The sequence below is a fragment of the Bubalus kerabau genome, chromosome 3 (genome assembly GCF_029407905.1).
Source record: "Bubalus kerabau isolate K-KA32 ecotype Philippines breed swamp buffalo chromosome 3, PCC_UOA_SB_1v2, whole genome shotgun sequence".
NCBI lineage: Eukaryota > Metazoa > Chordata > Mammalia > Artiodactyla > Bovidae > Bubalus > Bubalus kerabau.
Window position 1 is genome coordinate 175,825,878 of NC_073626.1, and position 16,136 is coordinate 175,842,013.

At 59.7% G+C, this 16,136-nt stretch overlaps 1 protein-coding gene across 1 annotated transcript in view; it reads left to right on the plus strand.

The window, feature by feature from the left end:
- The window catches only part of ADGRB2 (adhesion G protein-coupled receptor B2), a 39,057-nt gene that overhangs the window by 15,022 nt on the left and 7,899 nt on the right, over positions 1-16,136 (plus strand). The window contains exons 11-31 of the mRNA XM_055574486.1: positions 6,495-6,578; positions 6,834-6,998; positions 8,188-8,352; positions 8,951-9,115; positions 9,198-9,365; positions 9,440-9,541; positions 9,717-9,823; positions 10,593-10,787; positions 10,966-11,034; positions 11,112-11,220; positions 11,546-11,876; positions 12,246-12,351; positions 12,540-12,583; positions 12,851-12,977; positions 13,421-13,524; positions 13,641-13,743; positions 14,449-14,599; positions 14,810-14,879; positions 15,250-15,316; positions 15,450-15,535; positions 15,840-15,938. Of these exons, the coding sequence (XP_055430461.1) occupies positions 6,495-6,578; positions 6,834-6,998; positions 8,188-8,352; positions 8,951-9,115; positions 9,198-9,365; positions 9,440-9,541; positions 9,717-9,823; positions 10,593-10,787; positions 10,966-11,034; positions 11,112-11,220; positions 11,546-11,876; positions 12,246-12,351; positions 12,540-12,583; positions 12,851-12,977; positions 13,421-13,524; positions 13,641-13,743; positions 14,449-14,599; positions 14,810-14,879; positions 15,250-15,316; positions 15,450-15,535; positions 15,840-15,938 (2,617 nt within the window). The remainder of the gene's footprint in view (positions 1-6,494; positions 6,579-6,833; positions 6,999-8,187; positions 8,353-8,950; positions 9,116-9,197; positions 9,366-9,439; positions 9,542-9,716; positions 9,824-10,592; positions 10,788-10,965; positions 11,035-11,111; positions 11,221-11,545; positions 11,877-12,245; positions 12,352-12,539; positions 12,584-12,850; positions 12,978-13,420; positions 13,525-13,640; positions 13,744-14,448; positions 14,600-14,809; positions 14,880-15,249; positions 15,317-15,449; positions 15,536-15,839; positions 15,939-16,136) is intronic.

The window sequence follows — 16,136 nt, forward strand, 5'->3', positions numbered from 1 at the left end:
GCAAATCATCACTCTGTGGGAAGGAGGCCTGGAAAGGGGCCCAGTGTTATTTCGTGGCAGGTTTATGCACCTCCCCAAGTCATTGCCCCGTGCAAGGGGAAGGGCTTTCAAGGTAAAGGAAGCTGCCCTTGCTGGGGCATGGTGTGTGAACATACAGGGGACTGGGCGCTATAGTAGACCAGCCCTTACTAGATGGTAGCCCCAGTGGTGGGAGATGGGGGCCGAGGCTCTGACTGCTGCCCCCAAACGCTGGGACTTCATCCTGTTGGTGCAGGGCCTTAAGGAAGCAAGAAGTTAGGCAGCGTGGGGGAAGAGGGATGAGTCAGACGTAGTCCCTGCTCTCGGGGAGCTCCTGGCCACGTGGGGGATGTGGCAGAGACCCAGCTAGCTCTGTCGGGAGGCTGGGCAGATAGGCCAACAGCCTGGGGAGGAAGTCGTTGGAGGGGGAACTGGCATTCTGGTGGGGTGTATGTACCCAGTTGCATTGTACTGCAGAGGTAAAGCCTGGAATTTATAAGAGCCATCTTCCTCTGACCTGGCCTTTCCCCCACACCCCCCAACCCCAGATCCTGATACACTGCTGAGATGGGGAGCCATGGAGGGGCATGACAGAACTGTGTTTCAGCGGGTCAGTTGGTGCCTACTTGGGGCTCTAAGGCCAGTCTCAGGGAGGATGTAGAGAGCCCTGGGAAGGGAGGACTGCTTTGTAGATTGCACTGCTGTCTCCCTGTGGAAGAGATGATTATCGTGGTTATTTTTAACACGTTCATGACAAAGGAGGCTGAGGGGGCTGCACTGTGTAGTTTGGGGGGGCAGGGTCTGTGGAGCATGGAGTAGCAGGTGTGTGTAGTCCTTCTCAGATGGCAGAGCGCCTGTGCTTACCCCGCCTGCCAGTACTTGGGGTGAGACTAGACTGGCCCTGTGTGGCTGGGGTGGAGGAGCCCTCAGGAATATCTGGTGCTTGCTGGATGCCTGTCCGGTGTCTGGCAGTTCAGAGCTGGGCTATTTGTGCGCGAAGGTTGAGGGAGATTGAGATCCTCCATTAGGGCCCAGGAGAGAGAGGAGCCCAGGATACTCACAGCTACAGCTGGGGAGAAGGTACCTACACGCCCAAACCTCTGTGTAGTCAGTCTAGGGAGGCTTCCTGAAGGAGGTGACATTTGGAATCTAGAAACTTTCGACAGATCGAGGTAGAGGAAGGGCATTCCGAGAGGTGGGAACACCATTAACAGATGAGTGGAGGGAGGAACACATTTGCATGTTCAAGGGATACCAAGAAGGGGGTGGCAGCTCCTTTTCATTAAGAGCTTATTATGCTCCAGGTGGCCCATATCTTTCATCATTTAATTCTCACGATGAATTAGGAAGTATCATCTCTATGTTCAGCTGGAAATTCAGAGAGGTGAGGCGACTTGCCCAAGGGCACACAGCAAGACTAGGCATGCTTGGGAATCAGACCAGCATCTGTCTGGCTCCCAAATCTGTGTCCTTCCCACTGGCCCACTTGGCCTCAAAGTGAGTTTGGCTGCCTGGAGGGAGGGGAAAGCAGGCCCTGACAGGTCAGCAGGGCAGAGCATGCCAGGCTCAGAGGTTTGTGGTGGCTGTAGCAGTGTGAGGCACTGAAGTTTCCTCAGCAGGGGAGTGTGTGGCTGGGCTTCCAGAGGACTGCTTTGGAGGCCACAGAGGAGACTCAGAATTTATGCTTTTGAACTGTGGTGTTGGAGAAGACTCTTGAGAGTCCCTTGGACTGCGAGGAGATCCAACCAGGCCATCCTAAAGGGGATCAGTCCTGAATATTCATTGGAAAGACTGATGCTGAAGCTGAAACTCCAATACTTCGGCCACCTGATGCCAAGAACTGACTCATTGGAAAAGACCCTGATGCTGGGAAAGATTGAAGGCAGAAGGAGAAAGGGATGACAGAGGATGAGATGGTTGGGTGGCATCACCGACTCAATGGACATGAGTTTGAGCAAGCTCCGGGAGTTGGTGATGGACAGGGAGGCCTGGTGTGCTGCAGTCCATGGGGTCGCAAAGAGTCGAACATGACTGAGCGACTGAACTGAACTGAACGGAGGAGACTCAGGCTCGCCTGGGGGACGGAGGGGTCGATGAGCAAAGGAATGATTAGGAAGAGGTGTAGAAAAAAAGAGAACGGAGGCAGTGGTGGGGCGAGGGAGTGAATGGGGTCCCACGGGGATTAGGAAAGGTGTCTCTGGGGAGGCCTGAGTTGAGCTGTATTTTGCCAGAGCCAGCACAGTTCAGTGGAACGTGGCCGTGGGATGAGGCGGGCCAGAGTTCGAATCCCACACGGGCCTCTGCAGAATGAGACCTTGGAGCCTCATTAGTATCTCATTAGTAAAATGGGCAAACCCGCCTTAATGAGGATTAAATGAGCTGGTGCGGAGCACAGTGACTGGCACATACCAGTAGTGTGGTGAATTACCTACTGCGAGTTATTCAAAACCAAACAGGACAGTGAAGAGATTGTTCAGGATTGAGCTGGGAGGCGGGTCCCAGGTGGCAGTCGGGTGGGAAAGCTGATCAGTTGTAGGGCGAGGCACCCTAGCCCCTGGTCCAGTCAGCTCATGGCACTCACAGTTTGGGGGTGCTCACACCCCTCCCTGGACTGCTCTGTGTCCTCTTGGCCCCGGGTCCTCTCACACCCTGCCCTGGCCTGGGCCCGGAGCCGGCTGGGACCTGCACGTGGCATATGTACAACACATGTGTGTTTCAGTGGCTGACACCCCTGGTCTTAGCTGCCTTCTTTCCTGGCAGGGAGAACTGGCTTTCTTCGGAGGGGGCTGCGGTAGGGATGGGGAGGGGAGGGCAGTTAGTGCAGGCCCCGCTCTGTGGCCTTAGGCTTGTCACTTACCCTCTCTGGCCCAACCCAGGAGGCTAGAAGAGGGGCTCAAGAGCTGGACCTGGGGCATGTTCTGATTTTCAAATGGGGTGGATTCTAGAACCACCGGCACCACCTCTGGTTATATGGTGAGGCTGGCCAGCAAATGGGCGGTAAGTTGTTAGTAGAGGATGCAGGTGCCACAGGAAGCAGTGTGAGCCCCTGACAAGTAAGGCAGGCTGGTCTAGCACGTGGCTACGTTTGATGGGCTTAGTGGATGCCAGGTCAGGGATGGGAGGGGTGCCACGCGCAACAGTAATGGCCAAGGTGCTAAAAATAAGCTGGATGAGAGGACTCTCAGCTGGGTTCACAACTGGTCAAATGGCATTTCCAGAATATTTATTAACAAATGGATGTCAGGCTGGGGGGTGGTCTTGGTGGTGGGCTGCAGGGCAGAGCTGATACTCAAGATTACAAATGACCATTTCCAATGACCCTCATGGGGTGGGAGGATCTAGGAGCAGTGTGTCCATTGGTGTTTACTGCTGTTTCTCTGGGCTGGATTCTGTGCTCATGTTCACTGGTGGTCAGGGAGATGGCTCACCCAGCCTTCCTTCAAAGGGCTCATGGGTCAGGGGAAATTCAGTTACCAGATGGAATCATCTGTGATGAGAACGCATGTATAAGACAGGGCAGCCAACTCTGCTAGGGGAGCAAGGAATATGACTTCAAAAACAGGAGGTCATTTGAGCTGGGTTTTGAAGGTCAAGTAGGAGTTTTCCAGTTGAAGAAGGTGGGAAACAAACAGGTTTGAGAGGAGATGATGATCTTATTTTGGACATATTGAGTTTGGGCCCCCCCCCCCCATCAGGGGACCTGTTCAGGAGGCAGGAAGCTATACAGGAGTGAAGCACAGAAGGCTTCACTCTGTCTTCGGGGAGACAGTGATGTGGGAGCAACCATTTTGAGGGGGTTAATGAAGCCTGGGGGAGCAGGGAAACAGGACAAAGTATGGACTCCTGATGTGGGAAGCAGCAGGAAGACCAACCCGGTCAAGGAGGCAGGGCAGGGTAAGGAGAAAACTGGATGAGTCGGGGAGGGAGTGTTTCACAGCTGGAGAGTCTGCGAGGCCAAATGTTGCTGAGGAGTCACGTGAGATGAGGCCTGCAAAGTGTCCATAGGATTTAGCAACAAGGAGGGCGCTGATGACTCTGTCAAGAACAGTTTCAGCAGAAGGATGTGGTCCGAAGTCAGATTGCAGCAGATTTAAGGTGACATTTGAGGCAGGATGCACGTGGCAGGTGAGAAACTGGAGTGCCAGTTGCAGATCACTCACTGATGGTGATGATAAGCCGAGGGCAGTAGCCAGAGAAGGCTGGAGGGTCAAAGGAGGGCTGCCCTCAGAACGGAAGAGGCATAGATCTGCTCCCCGGCTGCCACGAGGAGAATGCTGATGAGACGCTGATGAGAGAGAAGGCAGGAGGGAGGAATGAGAGGCAGCATGGGGCTTGGGGGCTGGCCTCTGAGAGGACAAGGACTGCAGGAAAGTTGGGAGTTGGAGGGGAGATGGTAAGAAGTCAGGATGTGTGTGTGTTGGTCGGGGGGCTTCCGTGTCAAAGTTTCTGCAGTTTCTCAGTAAAGCAGCTTGTTGCAGAGAGGGAGTAGGCGGAGGTGGGCTTGAGGAGAGAGGTCGAGGTCTGACACAGCTGCCGAGGTGGGGGACGGGGGAGGCAGGGAGCCCCGCATGCCCAGTGGATGTGCGGCCCTGAATCTGTCGTGGTGCCAGTTGGTACAACTGTGGATTTCTTCAGCAGCCTGGGGGTGGGCGTGGAGAAGGTGGTTTGTCACAGGCTGCAGGGCCGGGAATGGCTGAGTGGGTGTGGTGGAAGGGCTGGATGAGGGGATTCAAGAACTCGCCAGACATGGCTCCAGCATCTTCCCGGTGGCCTCGACAGAGACAGGGCCCAAAGCGAAGCCAGGAAGGATGACAAATGCTGTTCAAAGGGAGGAGGCCCAGGGGGCTGAGGGGTTGGTGAGGGGAGATGGTGAAAATAAGCCAGATAGTAGTGCCTTCTGAGGACTCTCCACGTCCAAGCAGACTGTTGAGGGCTTCATGGCCTCCGGTTGGGAAGTCCTCAATTCAGCCCTCGAGGTAGGAAGTATACTGAGTATTGTTCTCCGGAAGTCAGAAAACAAGATCAGAGAGCCAAAGACACTTGCCCAGGGTCACACAGCTGGTCAGTGTCCACACCCCAGGTAGGACCAGAGTTGCCTGACTCTGAAGCTGTCCTGGGGACAGAGGGCCCACAGGTTTCTGAGATGGTGGAGAAGTTTGAAGGATGAGGAAGATCAGCTGCTAGGCCAGGTGGCTGAATCGGAGGGAAGGGTCCAGGAGTGGATGAGACCAGAGGCTGGGCTGAGTGGCAGCTCAGGGCTCCTTGGACCTGCAGGTTTGCTCAGAGTGTCCACTTTCATACCTGTTCAGGAAGAGCTTTCTCTTAGGCTTGGCGGCAGAGGGCAGGAAGAATATACAACCTTCGTGAATTCCTTCCAACATGGAGTGCCTGTGCTGTGCTGACCTGGTGTTCAGAAATAGGAGAGGGCCTGGGGGTGGGGGAGAGGAGTACCTGCTAGTTTGGGGACGGCGTGGGCTGAGCCCTGTCCCAGAATTTTGTTCGGGTCCCACCTGCCCCAGCAGCCTCTACACGGGCTGGGTCTTTCTCCCCTGTATTCATGTCTGCCGCATGCCCGCTACCCAGCCTGAGGGAGGGGGCCTGATGAGCTCATGTCTGAGCAGGAGGGCCTGGCTTTGGAGAAAGGGAGCTCCCAGCCTCTCCTCCAGGGCTGGCGGTGCTTCCCAGGCCTAGACCAGACACGTAAATCAGGGCAACCCAGAGCCCAGTGAGGCGGGGCCGGAGACCAGCCACAGACCCCAGAGTGCCCACTGCTCTCTGGCCACAGAGCAGTGGGGCGTCGGGTCTGCTGGATGGAGGCACCTGCCCTAGGCCCTTAGGTCTTGGAGGAGCAGCGTTCTGACCTGTGTCTCCAGGTCACAGTCCAGTGCTGCTTGGGCCCCGGGCCCAGCCCCTGACTTGGCAGGAATCATGTCCCACAGGCAGGACTGGGGGGTGGTCATGGCTGCTCACCTTGGCTGTTTGTCCGCCTTCGGGTCAGCCCTTCGGGTCAGGGGCAAGAGGCTGGACTTCCAGCTTACCAAGCTGTGTCATCTTGGATGAGGTACTTCCCTTCTCTCCGGTCCTCAGTTTTCTCATCTTTAAACAGCGGCGATGGTCCCTACATCCCAGGCGAGGAGGGTTTAAGCAGATAGGTAAGGACAGCACTTGGCAGAGAAGCCTCCCAGAGCTCATTAATATGAGTGGCCACTCCCCTGCAGTCTCCCCTAGTCTGGCTGAGGCAAGAGGCAGATGGTTGTGAGGCTATGCGTGAACCCGGTGTGGCCTTCTGAGCCTCAGCTTCCTTATCTGTAAAATGGTGGTGGTGGTGGGGCAGGGGGCAGGACGTGATGCTCTCTCAGTGTCGCCTGCAGTTGGTGCCAGACCCTCCAGCTGAGGGCAAGCAGACCCGCTCTGTGCCACTCTGGCAGGACGGAGCTGGCCTCTGCTGAGCCCCTGCCACCACCTCCATGTTCCAGGTGAGGAGCCGGAAGAGGAACCGAAGGTGAAAACCCAGTGGCCAAGGTCTGCAGATGAGCCTGGGCTGTACATGGCGCAGACAGGTAACTCGGGCCCGCCTCCTTCCTCTGTGGCGGGGGCCCGACTGTGTGGCGTCTGGTGGCATGTCTGCTTGGTGTGTGCCCGTCTGTGTCTGTGTCCTGGCGCTCAAGTCGTGTCTGTCTGCCATGTGACGCCTGTTGGGGCAGGACGGGGTCGCCTCTTGAAGAGCCTGTCGCTCCGGGGTCAGGGTAAGAGGATTCCTAGGAGACAGTGCTTGGGAGATACCCCCTGCCGCCGACGCTGTCCCTCTCTCGTAGGCGACCCGGCAGCGGAGGAGTGGTCCCCGTGGAGCGTGTGTTCCCTGACGTGTGGGCAGGGCCTGCAGGTGCGGACCCGCTCCTGCGTGTCCTCCCCCTATGGGACCCTGTGCAGCGGGCCCCTGCGGGAGACCCGGCCCTGCAACAATTCAGCCACCTGCCCAGGTATGCCCATCCTCCCCGCCTGGTCTGCCTGCAGGGTCAGGTCCTGCCTGGGACTTGGGCAAGTTCATCTTCCAAAGATGGTTGGTTGCCTCCTCCTTTCATTCAGCAAAGTTGACTGTCTGCCCCCACCAGCCCACCACCATCCGTGCCCAGCCCCCACCCAGGGCATTGGGGACACAGATGAATCAGACCAGGGCCTGCAGTAGCGGGCTTGGTTCTGGGCACGTCACTCCCCTGATACCTGCATCCTGGTAATCAAGGCGTGTCTTGTTACCCTTACTGTCCTCCCTGTTCCCTGTGCTCTGGCCACACTGGCACCTCTTGCACTTTTCCCACCTCCCTGCACTGGCTTATTCTTGTCCTATCCCCTCCACCTCCCCCTGGGCTATTAAAATTCAGCCTGTCCTTCAAGATCTGGGAGAAATGCCACTTTAAAAAAAAATAATAAAAAAAAGAAACTTTCTCTAACCATCCCCTTCCTCCTCTGACTGCCTGTCCTACTCCCCAGGGAGTCCCCTCTAGACCCTGAAGCCTTCCTTGGTTCAGCATGGAGGTGTTGGGAATGCGCATGCGCCTGAGGGGCCTGGCGGCTTTAGCGGGTCCTGCCCCTTGTGCCTGAGGGAGTGAAGTGGTGCCTAGGCCAGACCGACTCTTGGCTGGGAACTTAGAGTAGGGCTACCCGGGGGAAGGGGGTGTTGGCAACTGGGGGTGTGCAGGAGCTTGCAAAGGGCTGGGGCAAAGCTGTGTTCTGATGTGAGCTCTTTGTGTCAGTGTCCATGTAGAGGGTCATGTCTATTTGTGTGTCCACGTGCTTGGGATCGGGAGGGGCATTCTCTTGCCCCTGCCAGCCTTGTTGGATTCTCGCTCTGGGTCTGGGGTGGGGAGGGGTAGGGATGGGGTAAGGCGGGGTAGATCTTGAGCCCTTTCCTGGGCTTTCCTTTGCCCCCTGGCTCCCCTCCTGGGTTGACTCTAGTCTCCCAGGTCGGGTGTCCACAGGCAGTGTGGCCTGTGTGAGTTGGGACTAGAAATCTGTGTCTTCTACAATCACCCTCAAAGGGCAGTGTCCTGGGGCCCAGGACAGAGCCAATGAGGAGCCGGGGCAGAGCCGCCGGAGCTCCTGATTGGTGGGCGGATGGCAGTGGGCGGGGCCAAGGTGCCGCCCAGCCACCGGCCACATGCTTCCTTGCAGTGCACGGCGTGTGGGAGGAGTGGGGGTCCTGGAGCCTGTGCTCCCGCAGCTGCGGGCGGGGGTCCCGGAGCCGGATGCGGACCTGCGTTCCCCCCCAGCACGGCGGCAAGGCCTGCGAGGGTCCCGAGCTGCAGACTAAGCTCTGCAGTATGGCCGCCTGCCCGGGTCAGTAGCACCCGTGGGCTTCCAGGCGGGCATTGCCCAGCCAGGGTGGGGGGTCGGGAAAGGGGAGGAAGTCAGGTCCAGTACCCTGCCCCTGGGGGACCCCAGGAACTTTGACCAAGCATGGGGAGACTGGCAAAGTCTACCTGCCAGTGTGGGAAGGGACCTGGCCCAGCACGTACTTGGAGTTGGCACCCAGAGACCCTCATCCAAGGGGGCTGCTTGCCCATGCCCCTTCCCCTGAGCTACGCCTTGTTGTTCACAGCAGTTTGGAGCTCATGGCCAGCTGGGCTCTGAGAGGACCCAAAGCTGGGCTTATATGTGGGCAAAGATCAGAAGGTGGCCCAGGGCCCATTTCCCTAGCCAGAAGAGAGTGTGCGTGCCTCAGTGCCGAGTGGAGAGGGTCCTGTGTTCCTGGAGCTGGTGGCAGGCAGGCCCAGGCCCAGGCACCACCAGCTCCCTCTAGCCCCCCTTCATCCACCCCTCTCCAGTGGGTCTGGCCTCGTTCAAATCTGAATGCCATCTCCCTGCAGGGCTTTGCCGCAACCCATCCTCACACCCCTTGCTCAACAGCCACCCCTGCTTGTGTCTCCCCATGCAGTGGAAGGCCAGTGGCTAGAATGGGGTCCTTGGGGCCCATGTTCCACGTCTTGTGCCAACGGGACCCAGCAGCGCAGCCGGAAGTGCAGCGTGGCAGGCCCAGCCTGGGCCACATGTGCCGGGGCCCTCACTGACACCCGGGAGTGCGGCAACCTTGAGTGCCCGGGTGAGTGTGTGGTGCAGAGGCAGCAGGTGGCAGCCCTGGACCAGGGGGCACCTGGGGCCACTCACGTCCCCTGTCTCTGCAGCCACAGATGGCAAGTGGGGGCCGTGGAATGCGTGGAGCCTGTGTTCCAAGACATGTGACACAGGCTGGCAGCGCCGTTTCCGCATGTGCCAGGCCACGGGCGCTCAGGGCTACCCCTGTGAGGGCACCGGTGAGGAGGTGAAGCCCTGCAGTGAGAAGAGGTGTCCAGGTATTGCCCACCGGACCCTGGGGCTTGGGGGGCAAGTGCCTGGGCCTGGCTGAGCCCCGCCACTGTACCCACAGCCTTCCATGAGATGTGCAGGGACGAGTACGTGATGCTGATGACATGGAAGAAGGCGGCTGCTGGCGAGATCATCTACAACAAGTGCCCCCCCAATGCCTCAGGTCAGGGGCAGGTGGCTCTCCCTGCAGGGCCCCCACTCCCCCCTCCACCAACACACACCATCCCTGCTGTTCTCTTCCAAGTCTCCGGCCTCTTTGAGCCTCCATCCTGAGGTGTGGAGTGAAGTGGGTGAGAGCTGAGCCCCCACATCCAGCCCTCTGTCCTGTCCCCCTGCAGGGTCTGCCAGCCGCCGCTGTCTGCTCAGTGCCCAGGGTGTGGCCTACTGGGGGCTGCCCAGCTTTGCCCGCTGCATCTCCCACGAGTACCGCTACCTGTATCTGTCAGTGAGTGCACCCTGCTGGGCTGGGGCCACATAGGGTCTGCCCCAGGCTCTGGTGGGAGGTGGAGGGAGCTTGATTCTTGCTCATGCCCATGTGCCTTGGGCTATAGATGCGTGTCCACTTCTGCCCAGCTCTGCCTCTCCTTGTCTGGCAAACTCCTATTCATCCCTCAATGCCAGACTCTCTTCCCTTAGCCCTAGTGCCTACATTTCTGCACCTACAGCCCCCTTGAGCTTCTCCCTCATTAGGTGTTGCATGCTCATCACAGTGTCTGTGTCCTGTGAGTCCGTGAGCTCCTTGAGGACAGGAACAAAGTTGAAATTATTTTTATGTCCCCAGTGCCCAACTCAGGGCTCCCCATGAGGTAAAATAGTGTTTGCGAACCCGGCCTGTGTGTACTTGTCTGACTGGAACTGGTATTGTGTTTGTGCTTGGAACTTGTGTTTGAGAGGGAGAGAGCACAGCGCACTTCAGCATGGGTGGACTCCTTTCCACTGGGGAGGTCCCTGGACTGTGTTTATCATCTTTTATATGTGCATCTGAGCTCCTTCCTTCTCTTGCTACTTCTATTTCAGTCTTTTTTTAAGTGTCTTTAGGGATTCTCTCTCTGTATGTCTCTTCCTTAGATTCTCTCTTACCGCAGTCCCTTTGAGCATCTCTATCTGACCTTCTCCCTCTGGGTGCGCATGGTGGCTGAACTGGAGCGGGACGGGCCAGAGGCTGGTCCCGGCTCTTGACGCTTCTGTTACAGTGGTCCCCCTGTCACCTGCAGCTTCGGGAGCACCTGGCCAAGGGGCAGCGCATGCTGGCGGGCGAGGGCATGTCTCAGGTGGTGCGCAGCCTGCAGGAGCTCCTGGCCCGGCGCACCTACTACAGCGGGGACCTGCTTTTCTCCGTGGACATTCTGAGGAACGTCACCGACACCTTCAAGAGAGCCACCTACGTGCCCTCGGCTGATGACGTGCAGGTACCACTCTGCTCTGTCAAGAGGAAGGGGGGCTGAAGGTTCAGAAGCCCTGTTTTGGAAGTCGGGGAGGCCAAGCCCCTATAGCTGAGTCTGCAGGGGGTGTGGCAGGTGTGGCTGTGGCGGGGAAGCTACTGTCCCTGGGGTCGTGACCTCCTGACACCCACTGCTGTCTCCCCAGCGCTTCTTCCAGGTGGTGAGCTTCATGGTAGATGCAGAGAACAAGGACAAGTGGGATGACGCTCAGCAGGTGAGGGGCTGGGCTACCAGGCTTTTTCCCCTGTGGCTCACTCCCACCTCGGCCCCTTACACCCTTTCTGTCCCCAGGTGTCCCCAGGCTCTGTGCACCTGCTCCGGGTGGTGGAAGACTTCATTCACCTGGTGGGCGATGCTCTCAAGGCCTTCCAGAGCTCTCTGATTGTCACAGATAACCTGGGTACAAAGAGGCAGGCTGGGGAGGGGCTGCTGGACGGGGCCAAACTCAGGATGCTGTAGGGGAGGGGATGGTTTCCGAGGGCTCTTCCTGTTTTACTCTCCTGTTCTCCGGTTCCTGTCTTCCCTCATTTAACTCCTTAATTTTTTGTCTCTCCATGTTTTCTTCCCATTCCCCCATTTCTTTGTTGTTTCTCTATGTGTCCGCCCCGCCTCTGTGTCTGTACCAACCTTGATGTCTCCATCTGCCTTCCTGCTCTGTCTCCCCCACGTCTGTCTCTTTCCCATGACGGTTCTCTCTGTCTCTTATCTCTCTCCGTCCATGGCAGTGATCAGCATTCAGCGAGAGCCTGTCTCCGCTGTTTCCAGCGACATCACGTTCCCCATGCGGGGCCGCCGGGGCATGAAGGACTGGGTGCGGTACTCAGAGGACCGCCTCTTCCTACCCAAGGAGGTGCTCAGCCTCTCCTCCCCAGGGAAGCCGGCCGCATCTGGGGCAGCGGGCAGCCTGGGCAGAGGGAGAGGCCCAGGAACCGTGCCCCCTGGCCCCGGCCACTCCCACCAGCGCCTCCTGCCGGCAGACCCCGAGGATTCCTCCTCCTACTTTGTGATTGGTGCTGTGCTCTACCGCACCCTGGGCCTCATCCTGCCTCCGCCCAGGTGAGTCCCTGGGAGGAGGGACGTGGATGGGGCTGCTGTAGATCCCGGCAGGCCCAGGTAAGGAAGGAGGGCTGAGCCTGCGCTGGCCACAGGGAGATCCGTCCGGAGCCTCCTGCAGCCTCTTGGACCTTTTGCCTGACTCTGGACACAGGTGCTTCTCAGAGATGTCCCAGAGGCTGCAGAGGGGTCCAGGGGGTGTTGGACTGGGTTCTAGACCTCACTCAAAGTCCTAGGCCCCACTGAACCCTAGGCCTTCCTTTAGCCTTGGCCCCATGGTAGCCTCCTGCCTTTGGTCCAAAGCACCTTGCAGATTCCCAGCTAGGTATGGGTACCTGCTGGCAGGAGCTGACCTCAGCATCTGTCCCCCAGGCCCCCGCTGGCTGTCACATCCAGGGTGATGACAGTGACCGTGAGGCCTCCCACCCAGCCACTAGCTGAGCCCCTCATCACGGTGGAGCTTTCCTATATCATCAATGTGAGTAGGGGCCTGGGCAGGGGACCCTGGGGTAATGCAGGAAGGGCAGGCCTGTCTGATGGGGAGGTGGTGTCCCCTTGACCGTGGGCTGAACCTCTGACCGGTGGGGCCCTACCATGGCAGGGTGGGTGGTGGTCGGGGTGGTGAGCACCTCACCCCGCCCTGGACTCAGCTCCTCTGCTCCCCAGGGCACCACGGATCCCCATTGTGCCAGCTGGGACTACTCCAGAGCGTGAGTTGGGCAAGGGCTCAGTGCGGGGAAGGCTGCAGCCGCAGGACTACCCCCTCGGGTGGGGGTGTCCCACCTGGAAGGCCAGAGGGCGGGTTCCTGGGCACCATCCTTGGCCTAAGGGATCAAGGGCAGACCCCGGGGCTCTGGCTGCCTGCCTCTTGGACATGGCCTTGCCCTGGGTCTCACCTCTTCTTGGGCAGCGGCCGGCACTGGGGGTGGGACTGCCGAGCCAGGCTGGGACTCATTCCCCCTCTCCCTGGACCCAAGAGATGCCAGCTCAGGGGACTGGGATACCGAGAGCTGCCAGACGCTGGAGACGCAGGCAGCCCACACCCGCTGCCAGTGCCAGCGCCTGTCCACCTTCGCCGTGCTGGCCCAGCCGCCCAAGGACCTGGTGAGTGGGAGGGAAGTGCCCGGGCTGGACAGAAGAGGTTCCTGGGTGCCAGGGGCCATCTGTGGTGGTGGCGGGGGGGGACCTGGGTGATCCTACATGGCGTCTGTGTAGGTATATTTGTGGGAGGGCACAAGGAAGTCTATGCCCCCGGGATGGTGCCCACAATGATGACACATGGCAGTGGGTGATTTGCCTGCATGTACACACACGTGTGCATCTGGGTGTGAGCAGAAGAGTGGGTGACAGCATAAATACGTGTCTACGTATGTGACTGGGTCTGCTCCATGCACGTGTGAAGGCAGCAGTGAGCCCCCTCTGTGTGTACGCGTGACACAGATGGAGGTGCCAGTCTGTCCTAGACAGGAAGTGGGGGAGGGCGAGGGCACCCCTGCAGCTGCCCCCCACCCCCGTGACCCATCGGACTGTCTGCCCCTCTTCCCCAGACCCTGGAGCTGGCGGGCGCCCCCTCGGTCCCCCTTGTGATCGGCTGTGCTGTGTCCTGCATGGCACTGCTCACCCTGCTTGCCATCTACGCCGCCTTCTGGAGGTAGGTGGGATGGTGGGGGGTAGGGGTGGGGAAGGAGGTGTCTGGCCACCCCAGGTTGGGCAGGGCAGCTAGCTTTTCTGTCTGTGCCCACTGTGTCCCCCTGACTCCACCCCCAGGTTCATAAAATCTGAACGCTCCATCATCTTGCTGAACTTCTGCCTGTCCATCCTGGCATCCAACATCCTGATCCTTGTGGGCCAGTCGCGGGTGCTGAGCAAGGCAGGTGCAGGCTCACAGGGGTGCCGGGGTGTGAGAGCGGGTGAAGGGGGGGACGGCACACATGTGCGTGTGTATGAAACTGAAGTGCTGGATGTGTGTAGACTCTCAAGCGGGGTTTGTGAGAGAGTGTGAGTGGGAGCTGGTGTGTGTGAGCATCCATGCGGGCGTTGGAGAGGGGGGTGTGTGTGTTCCAGGGAGAGATGTCTGTGTACATCTGTGAACGTGGAGGTGAGCTGAGTGAGTGTGTGCACGTGTGTTGGGCGTGTCTGCGGGCATGAAGGAGCCCAAGTGAAGCCTCTTGCACCCCTTGCCCACGTCTGATCTGTGCTGGCTGTCCTCCTTGTGCCCCCGCGACCCTCTCTACCTGCCGCCAGCCCTGCTGGTGCCAGATGTGTGGCCCGTCCCGCCGTGACGTCGCAGGCCCTTCTGTTTGTCCCCCTCTGTGGCAGCCCCGTCTGTGCGTGGGCAGCCCGCCTGCCTGCCCGCCCACCCGCCCCCGGATGCCGAGCACCGTGTGCGTGTCACTGGGCCCGTGTCGTGCTGTGTGTGGGTGCAGGAAGACGGGGGTGCCTGGCAGGGCTCTGTGGGGGGTGGAGCTCAGGTGGGCGGCCGTGGCAGCGCCCAGCAGCAGCGGGCGTGGGAAGCCCAGCGCCTCCCACCCTGGCGGCTGCTCAGGGCCGCTCCCTGCCTTTGGTCTCCCCGCAGGGTGTGTGTACCATGACCGCTGCCTTCCTGCACTTCTTCTTCCTATCGTCCTTCTGCTGGGTGCTCACCGAGGCCTGGCAGTCCTACCTGGCTGTCATCGGGCGGATGCGCACCCGCCTCGTCCGCAAGCGCTTCCTCTGCCTGGGCTGGGGTGAGCAGGGCCCGTGCTGGACCCTGTCCCTGGGCCTTGGGGCAAGGGCAGCTGGAGAGCTTCAGCTTTGGCCCCTGGTCTGCTCTCTGGTGCCAGACGTGGCCCCGGCCCTGCTATCTGGGCACAGGGGTCAGCTGGGCTGGGGGTCTGGGAGGATGAAGGACCCCGAGGATGGGCGGCCGTCTCACTCTGGCTCCCCCACTCCCCCAGGTCTGCCTGCCCTGGTGGTGGCTGTGTCCGTCGGCTTTACCCGCACCAAAGGATACGGTACATCCAGCTAGTACGTGGGCCTCCCGGGGTGGGCAGTGGGGGTCTGTGGGCCTGATAGGGTTCGACTTCTTAGACTGCGATCCTGGCCCACGCCTGCTGTGGGCCTTCGGGCCAGTTGTCCCATGTCTGAGCCTCAGTTTCCCTGACTATAAAAGGCCGGGATTGGATGATCTCAGAACCGTTTACTCAGGGATCAGCCTTGTTTGACCCCCGCGGTAGCCCCAGAGCCTTTGTTAGAGGGGTGACCACTCTCACCCCGTCTGGGTCCTGGCCCCATGTGTGATATGACCTGGCAGCTCAGGGAGTCCTGAGGGATGGTGTTTGAGGGTGGTGGCAAGCCTCCCTGGGTATCTGATACCCCCTGTTTCCCCCTTCCCCAGCTGCTGGCTCTCTCTGGAGGGTGGCCTGCTTTATGCCTTCGTGGGCCCAGCAGCTGTAATTGTCCTGGTATGTGCCCCTGCAGTGTCTTGGGACGGGCGTGTGGCCCCAGGGGGTCTGCCTCCTCCACCTGGGGGTGTCCCTTCCAGGAGGGCATCTGGTGATCCTGTCTTCCCCCACTCCCACTCCACCGGGCCCCCAGGTGAATATGCTCATCGGAATCATCGTCTTCAACAAGCTCATGGCTCGTGATGGCATCTCAGACAAGTCCAAGAAGCAGAGGGCCGGGTAAGGGGAGGGGGGTTCTCTGTGCCGTGGCCTCGTGGGCAGTGCTGTAGGCAGGGTGGGCCGCAGCCACCCTTGGAGACTCAGGGCTTGATGATGCGACTGGGGCTCCCTGGCCTTGGGGCATCAAGGGTGCAGGCAAGGTGGGCACCCCGTGTGCTCAGCTGCAGCCCCTCGCCCACCCTAACCCACCTCTCTCTCTCTCATCTGCCCTCCCCCTCCCACCCGACTCGGGGCTCACACCGCCCCATCTCCTCCCATTTCCTGTGTGTCTCCCCCCTTCTCCCATGTCTGTGCCGCCCCCGAGGTCGGAGCGGTGCCCCTGGGCCAGCCTGCTCCTCCCCTGCTCAGCGTGTGGAGCGGTCCCCAGCCCCCTGCTCAGCTCAGCCTCGGCCAGGAACGCCATGTTAGTTGTGCCCCCGTGGGAAAGGGGGGTGGGCGGGGGCAAAAGAATGGGGGGCAGTGCTCGTGGTGGGGGGGGAGGAGGGATTCAGCCCAGCACCCATGCCAACTCCTCCCACTCTCAAGGGTGATAGCAAAGGGGGCACAGGGAATGAATGTCTGTGCCTTCCAGAATATGCTGGAGTCCTGTGCCCCCGCCACG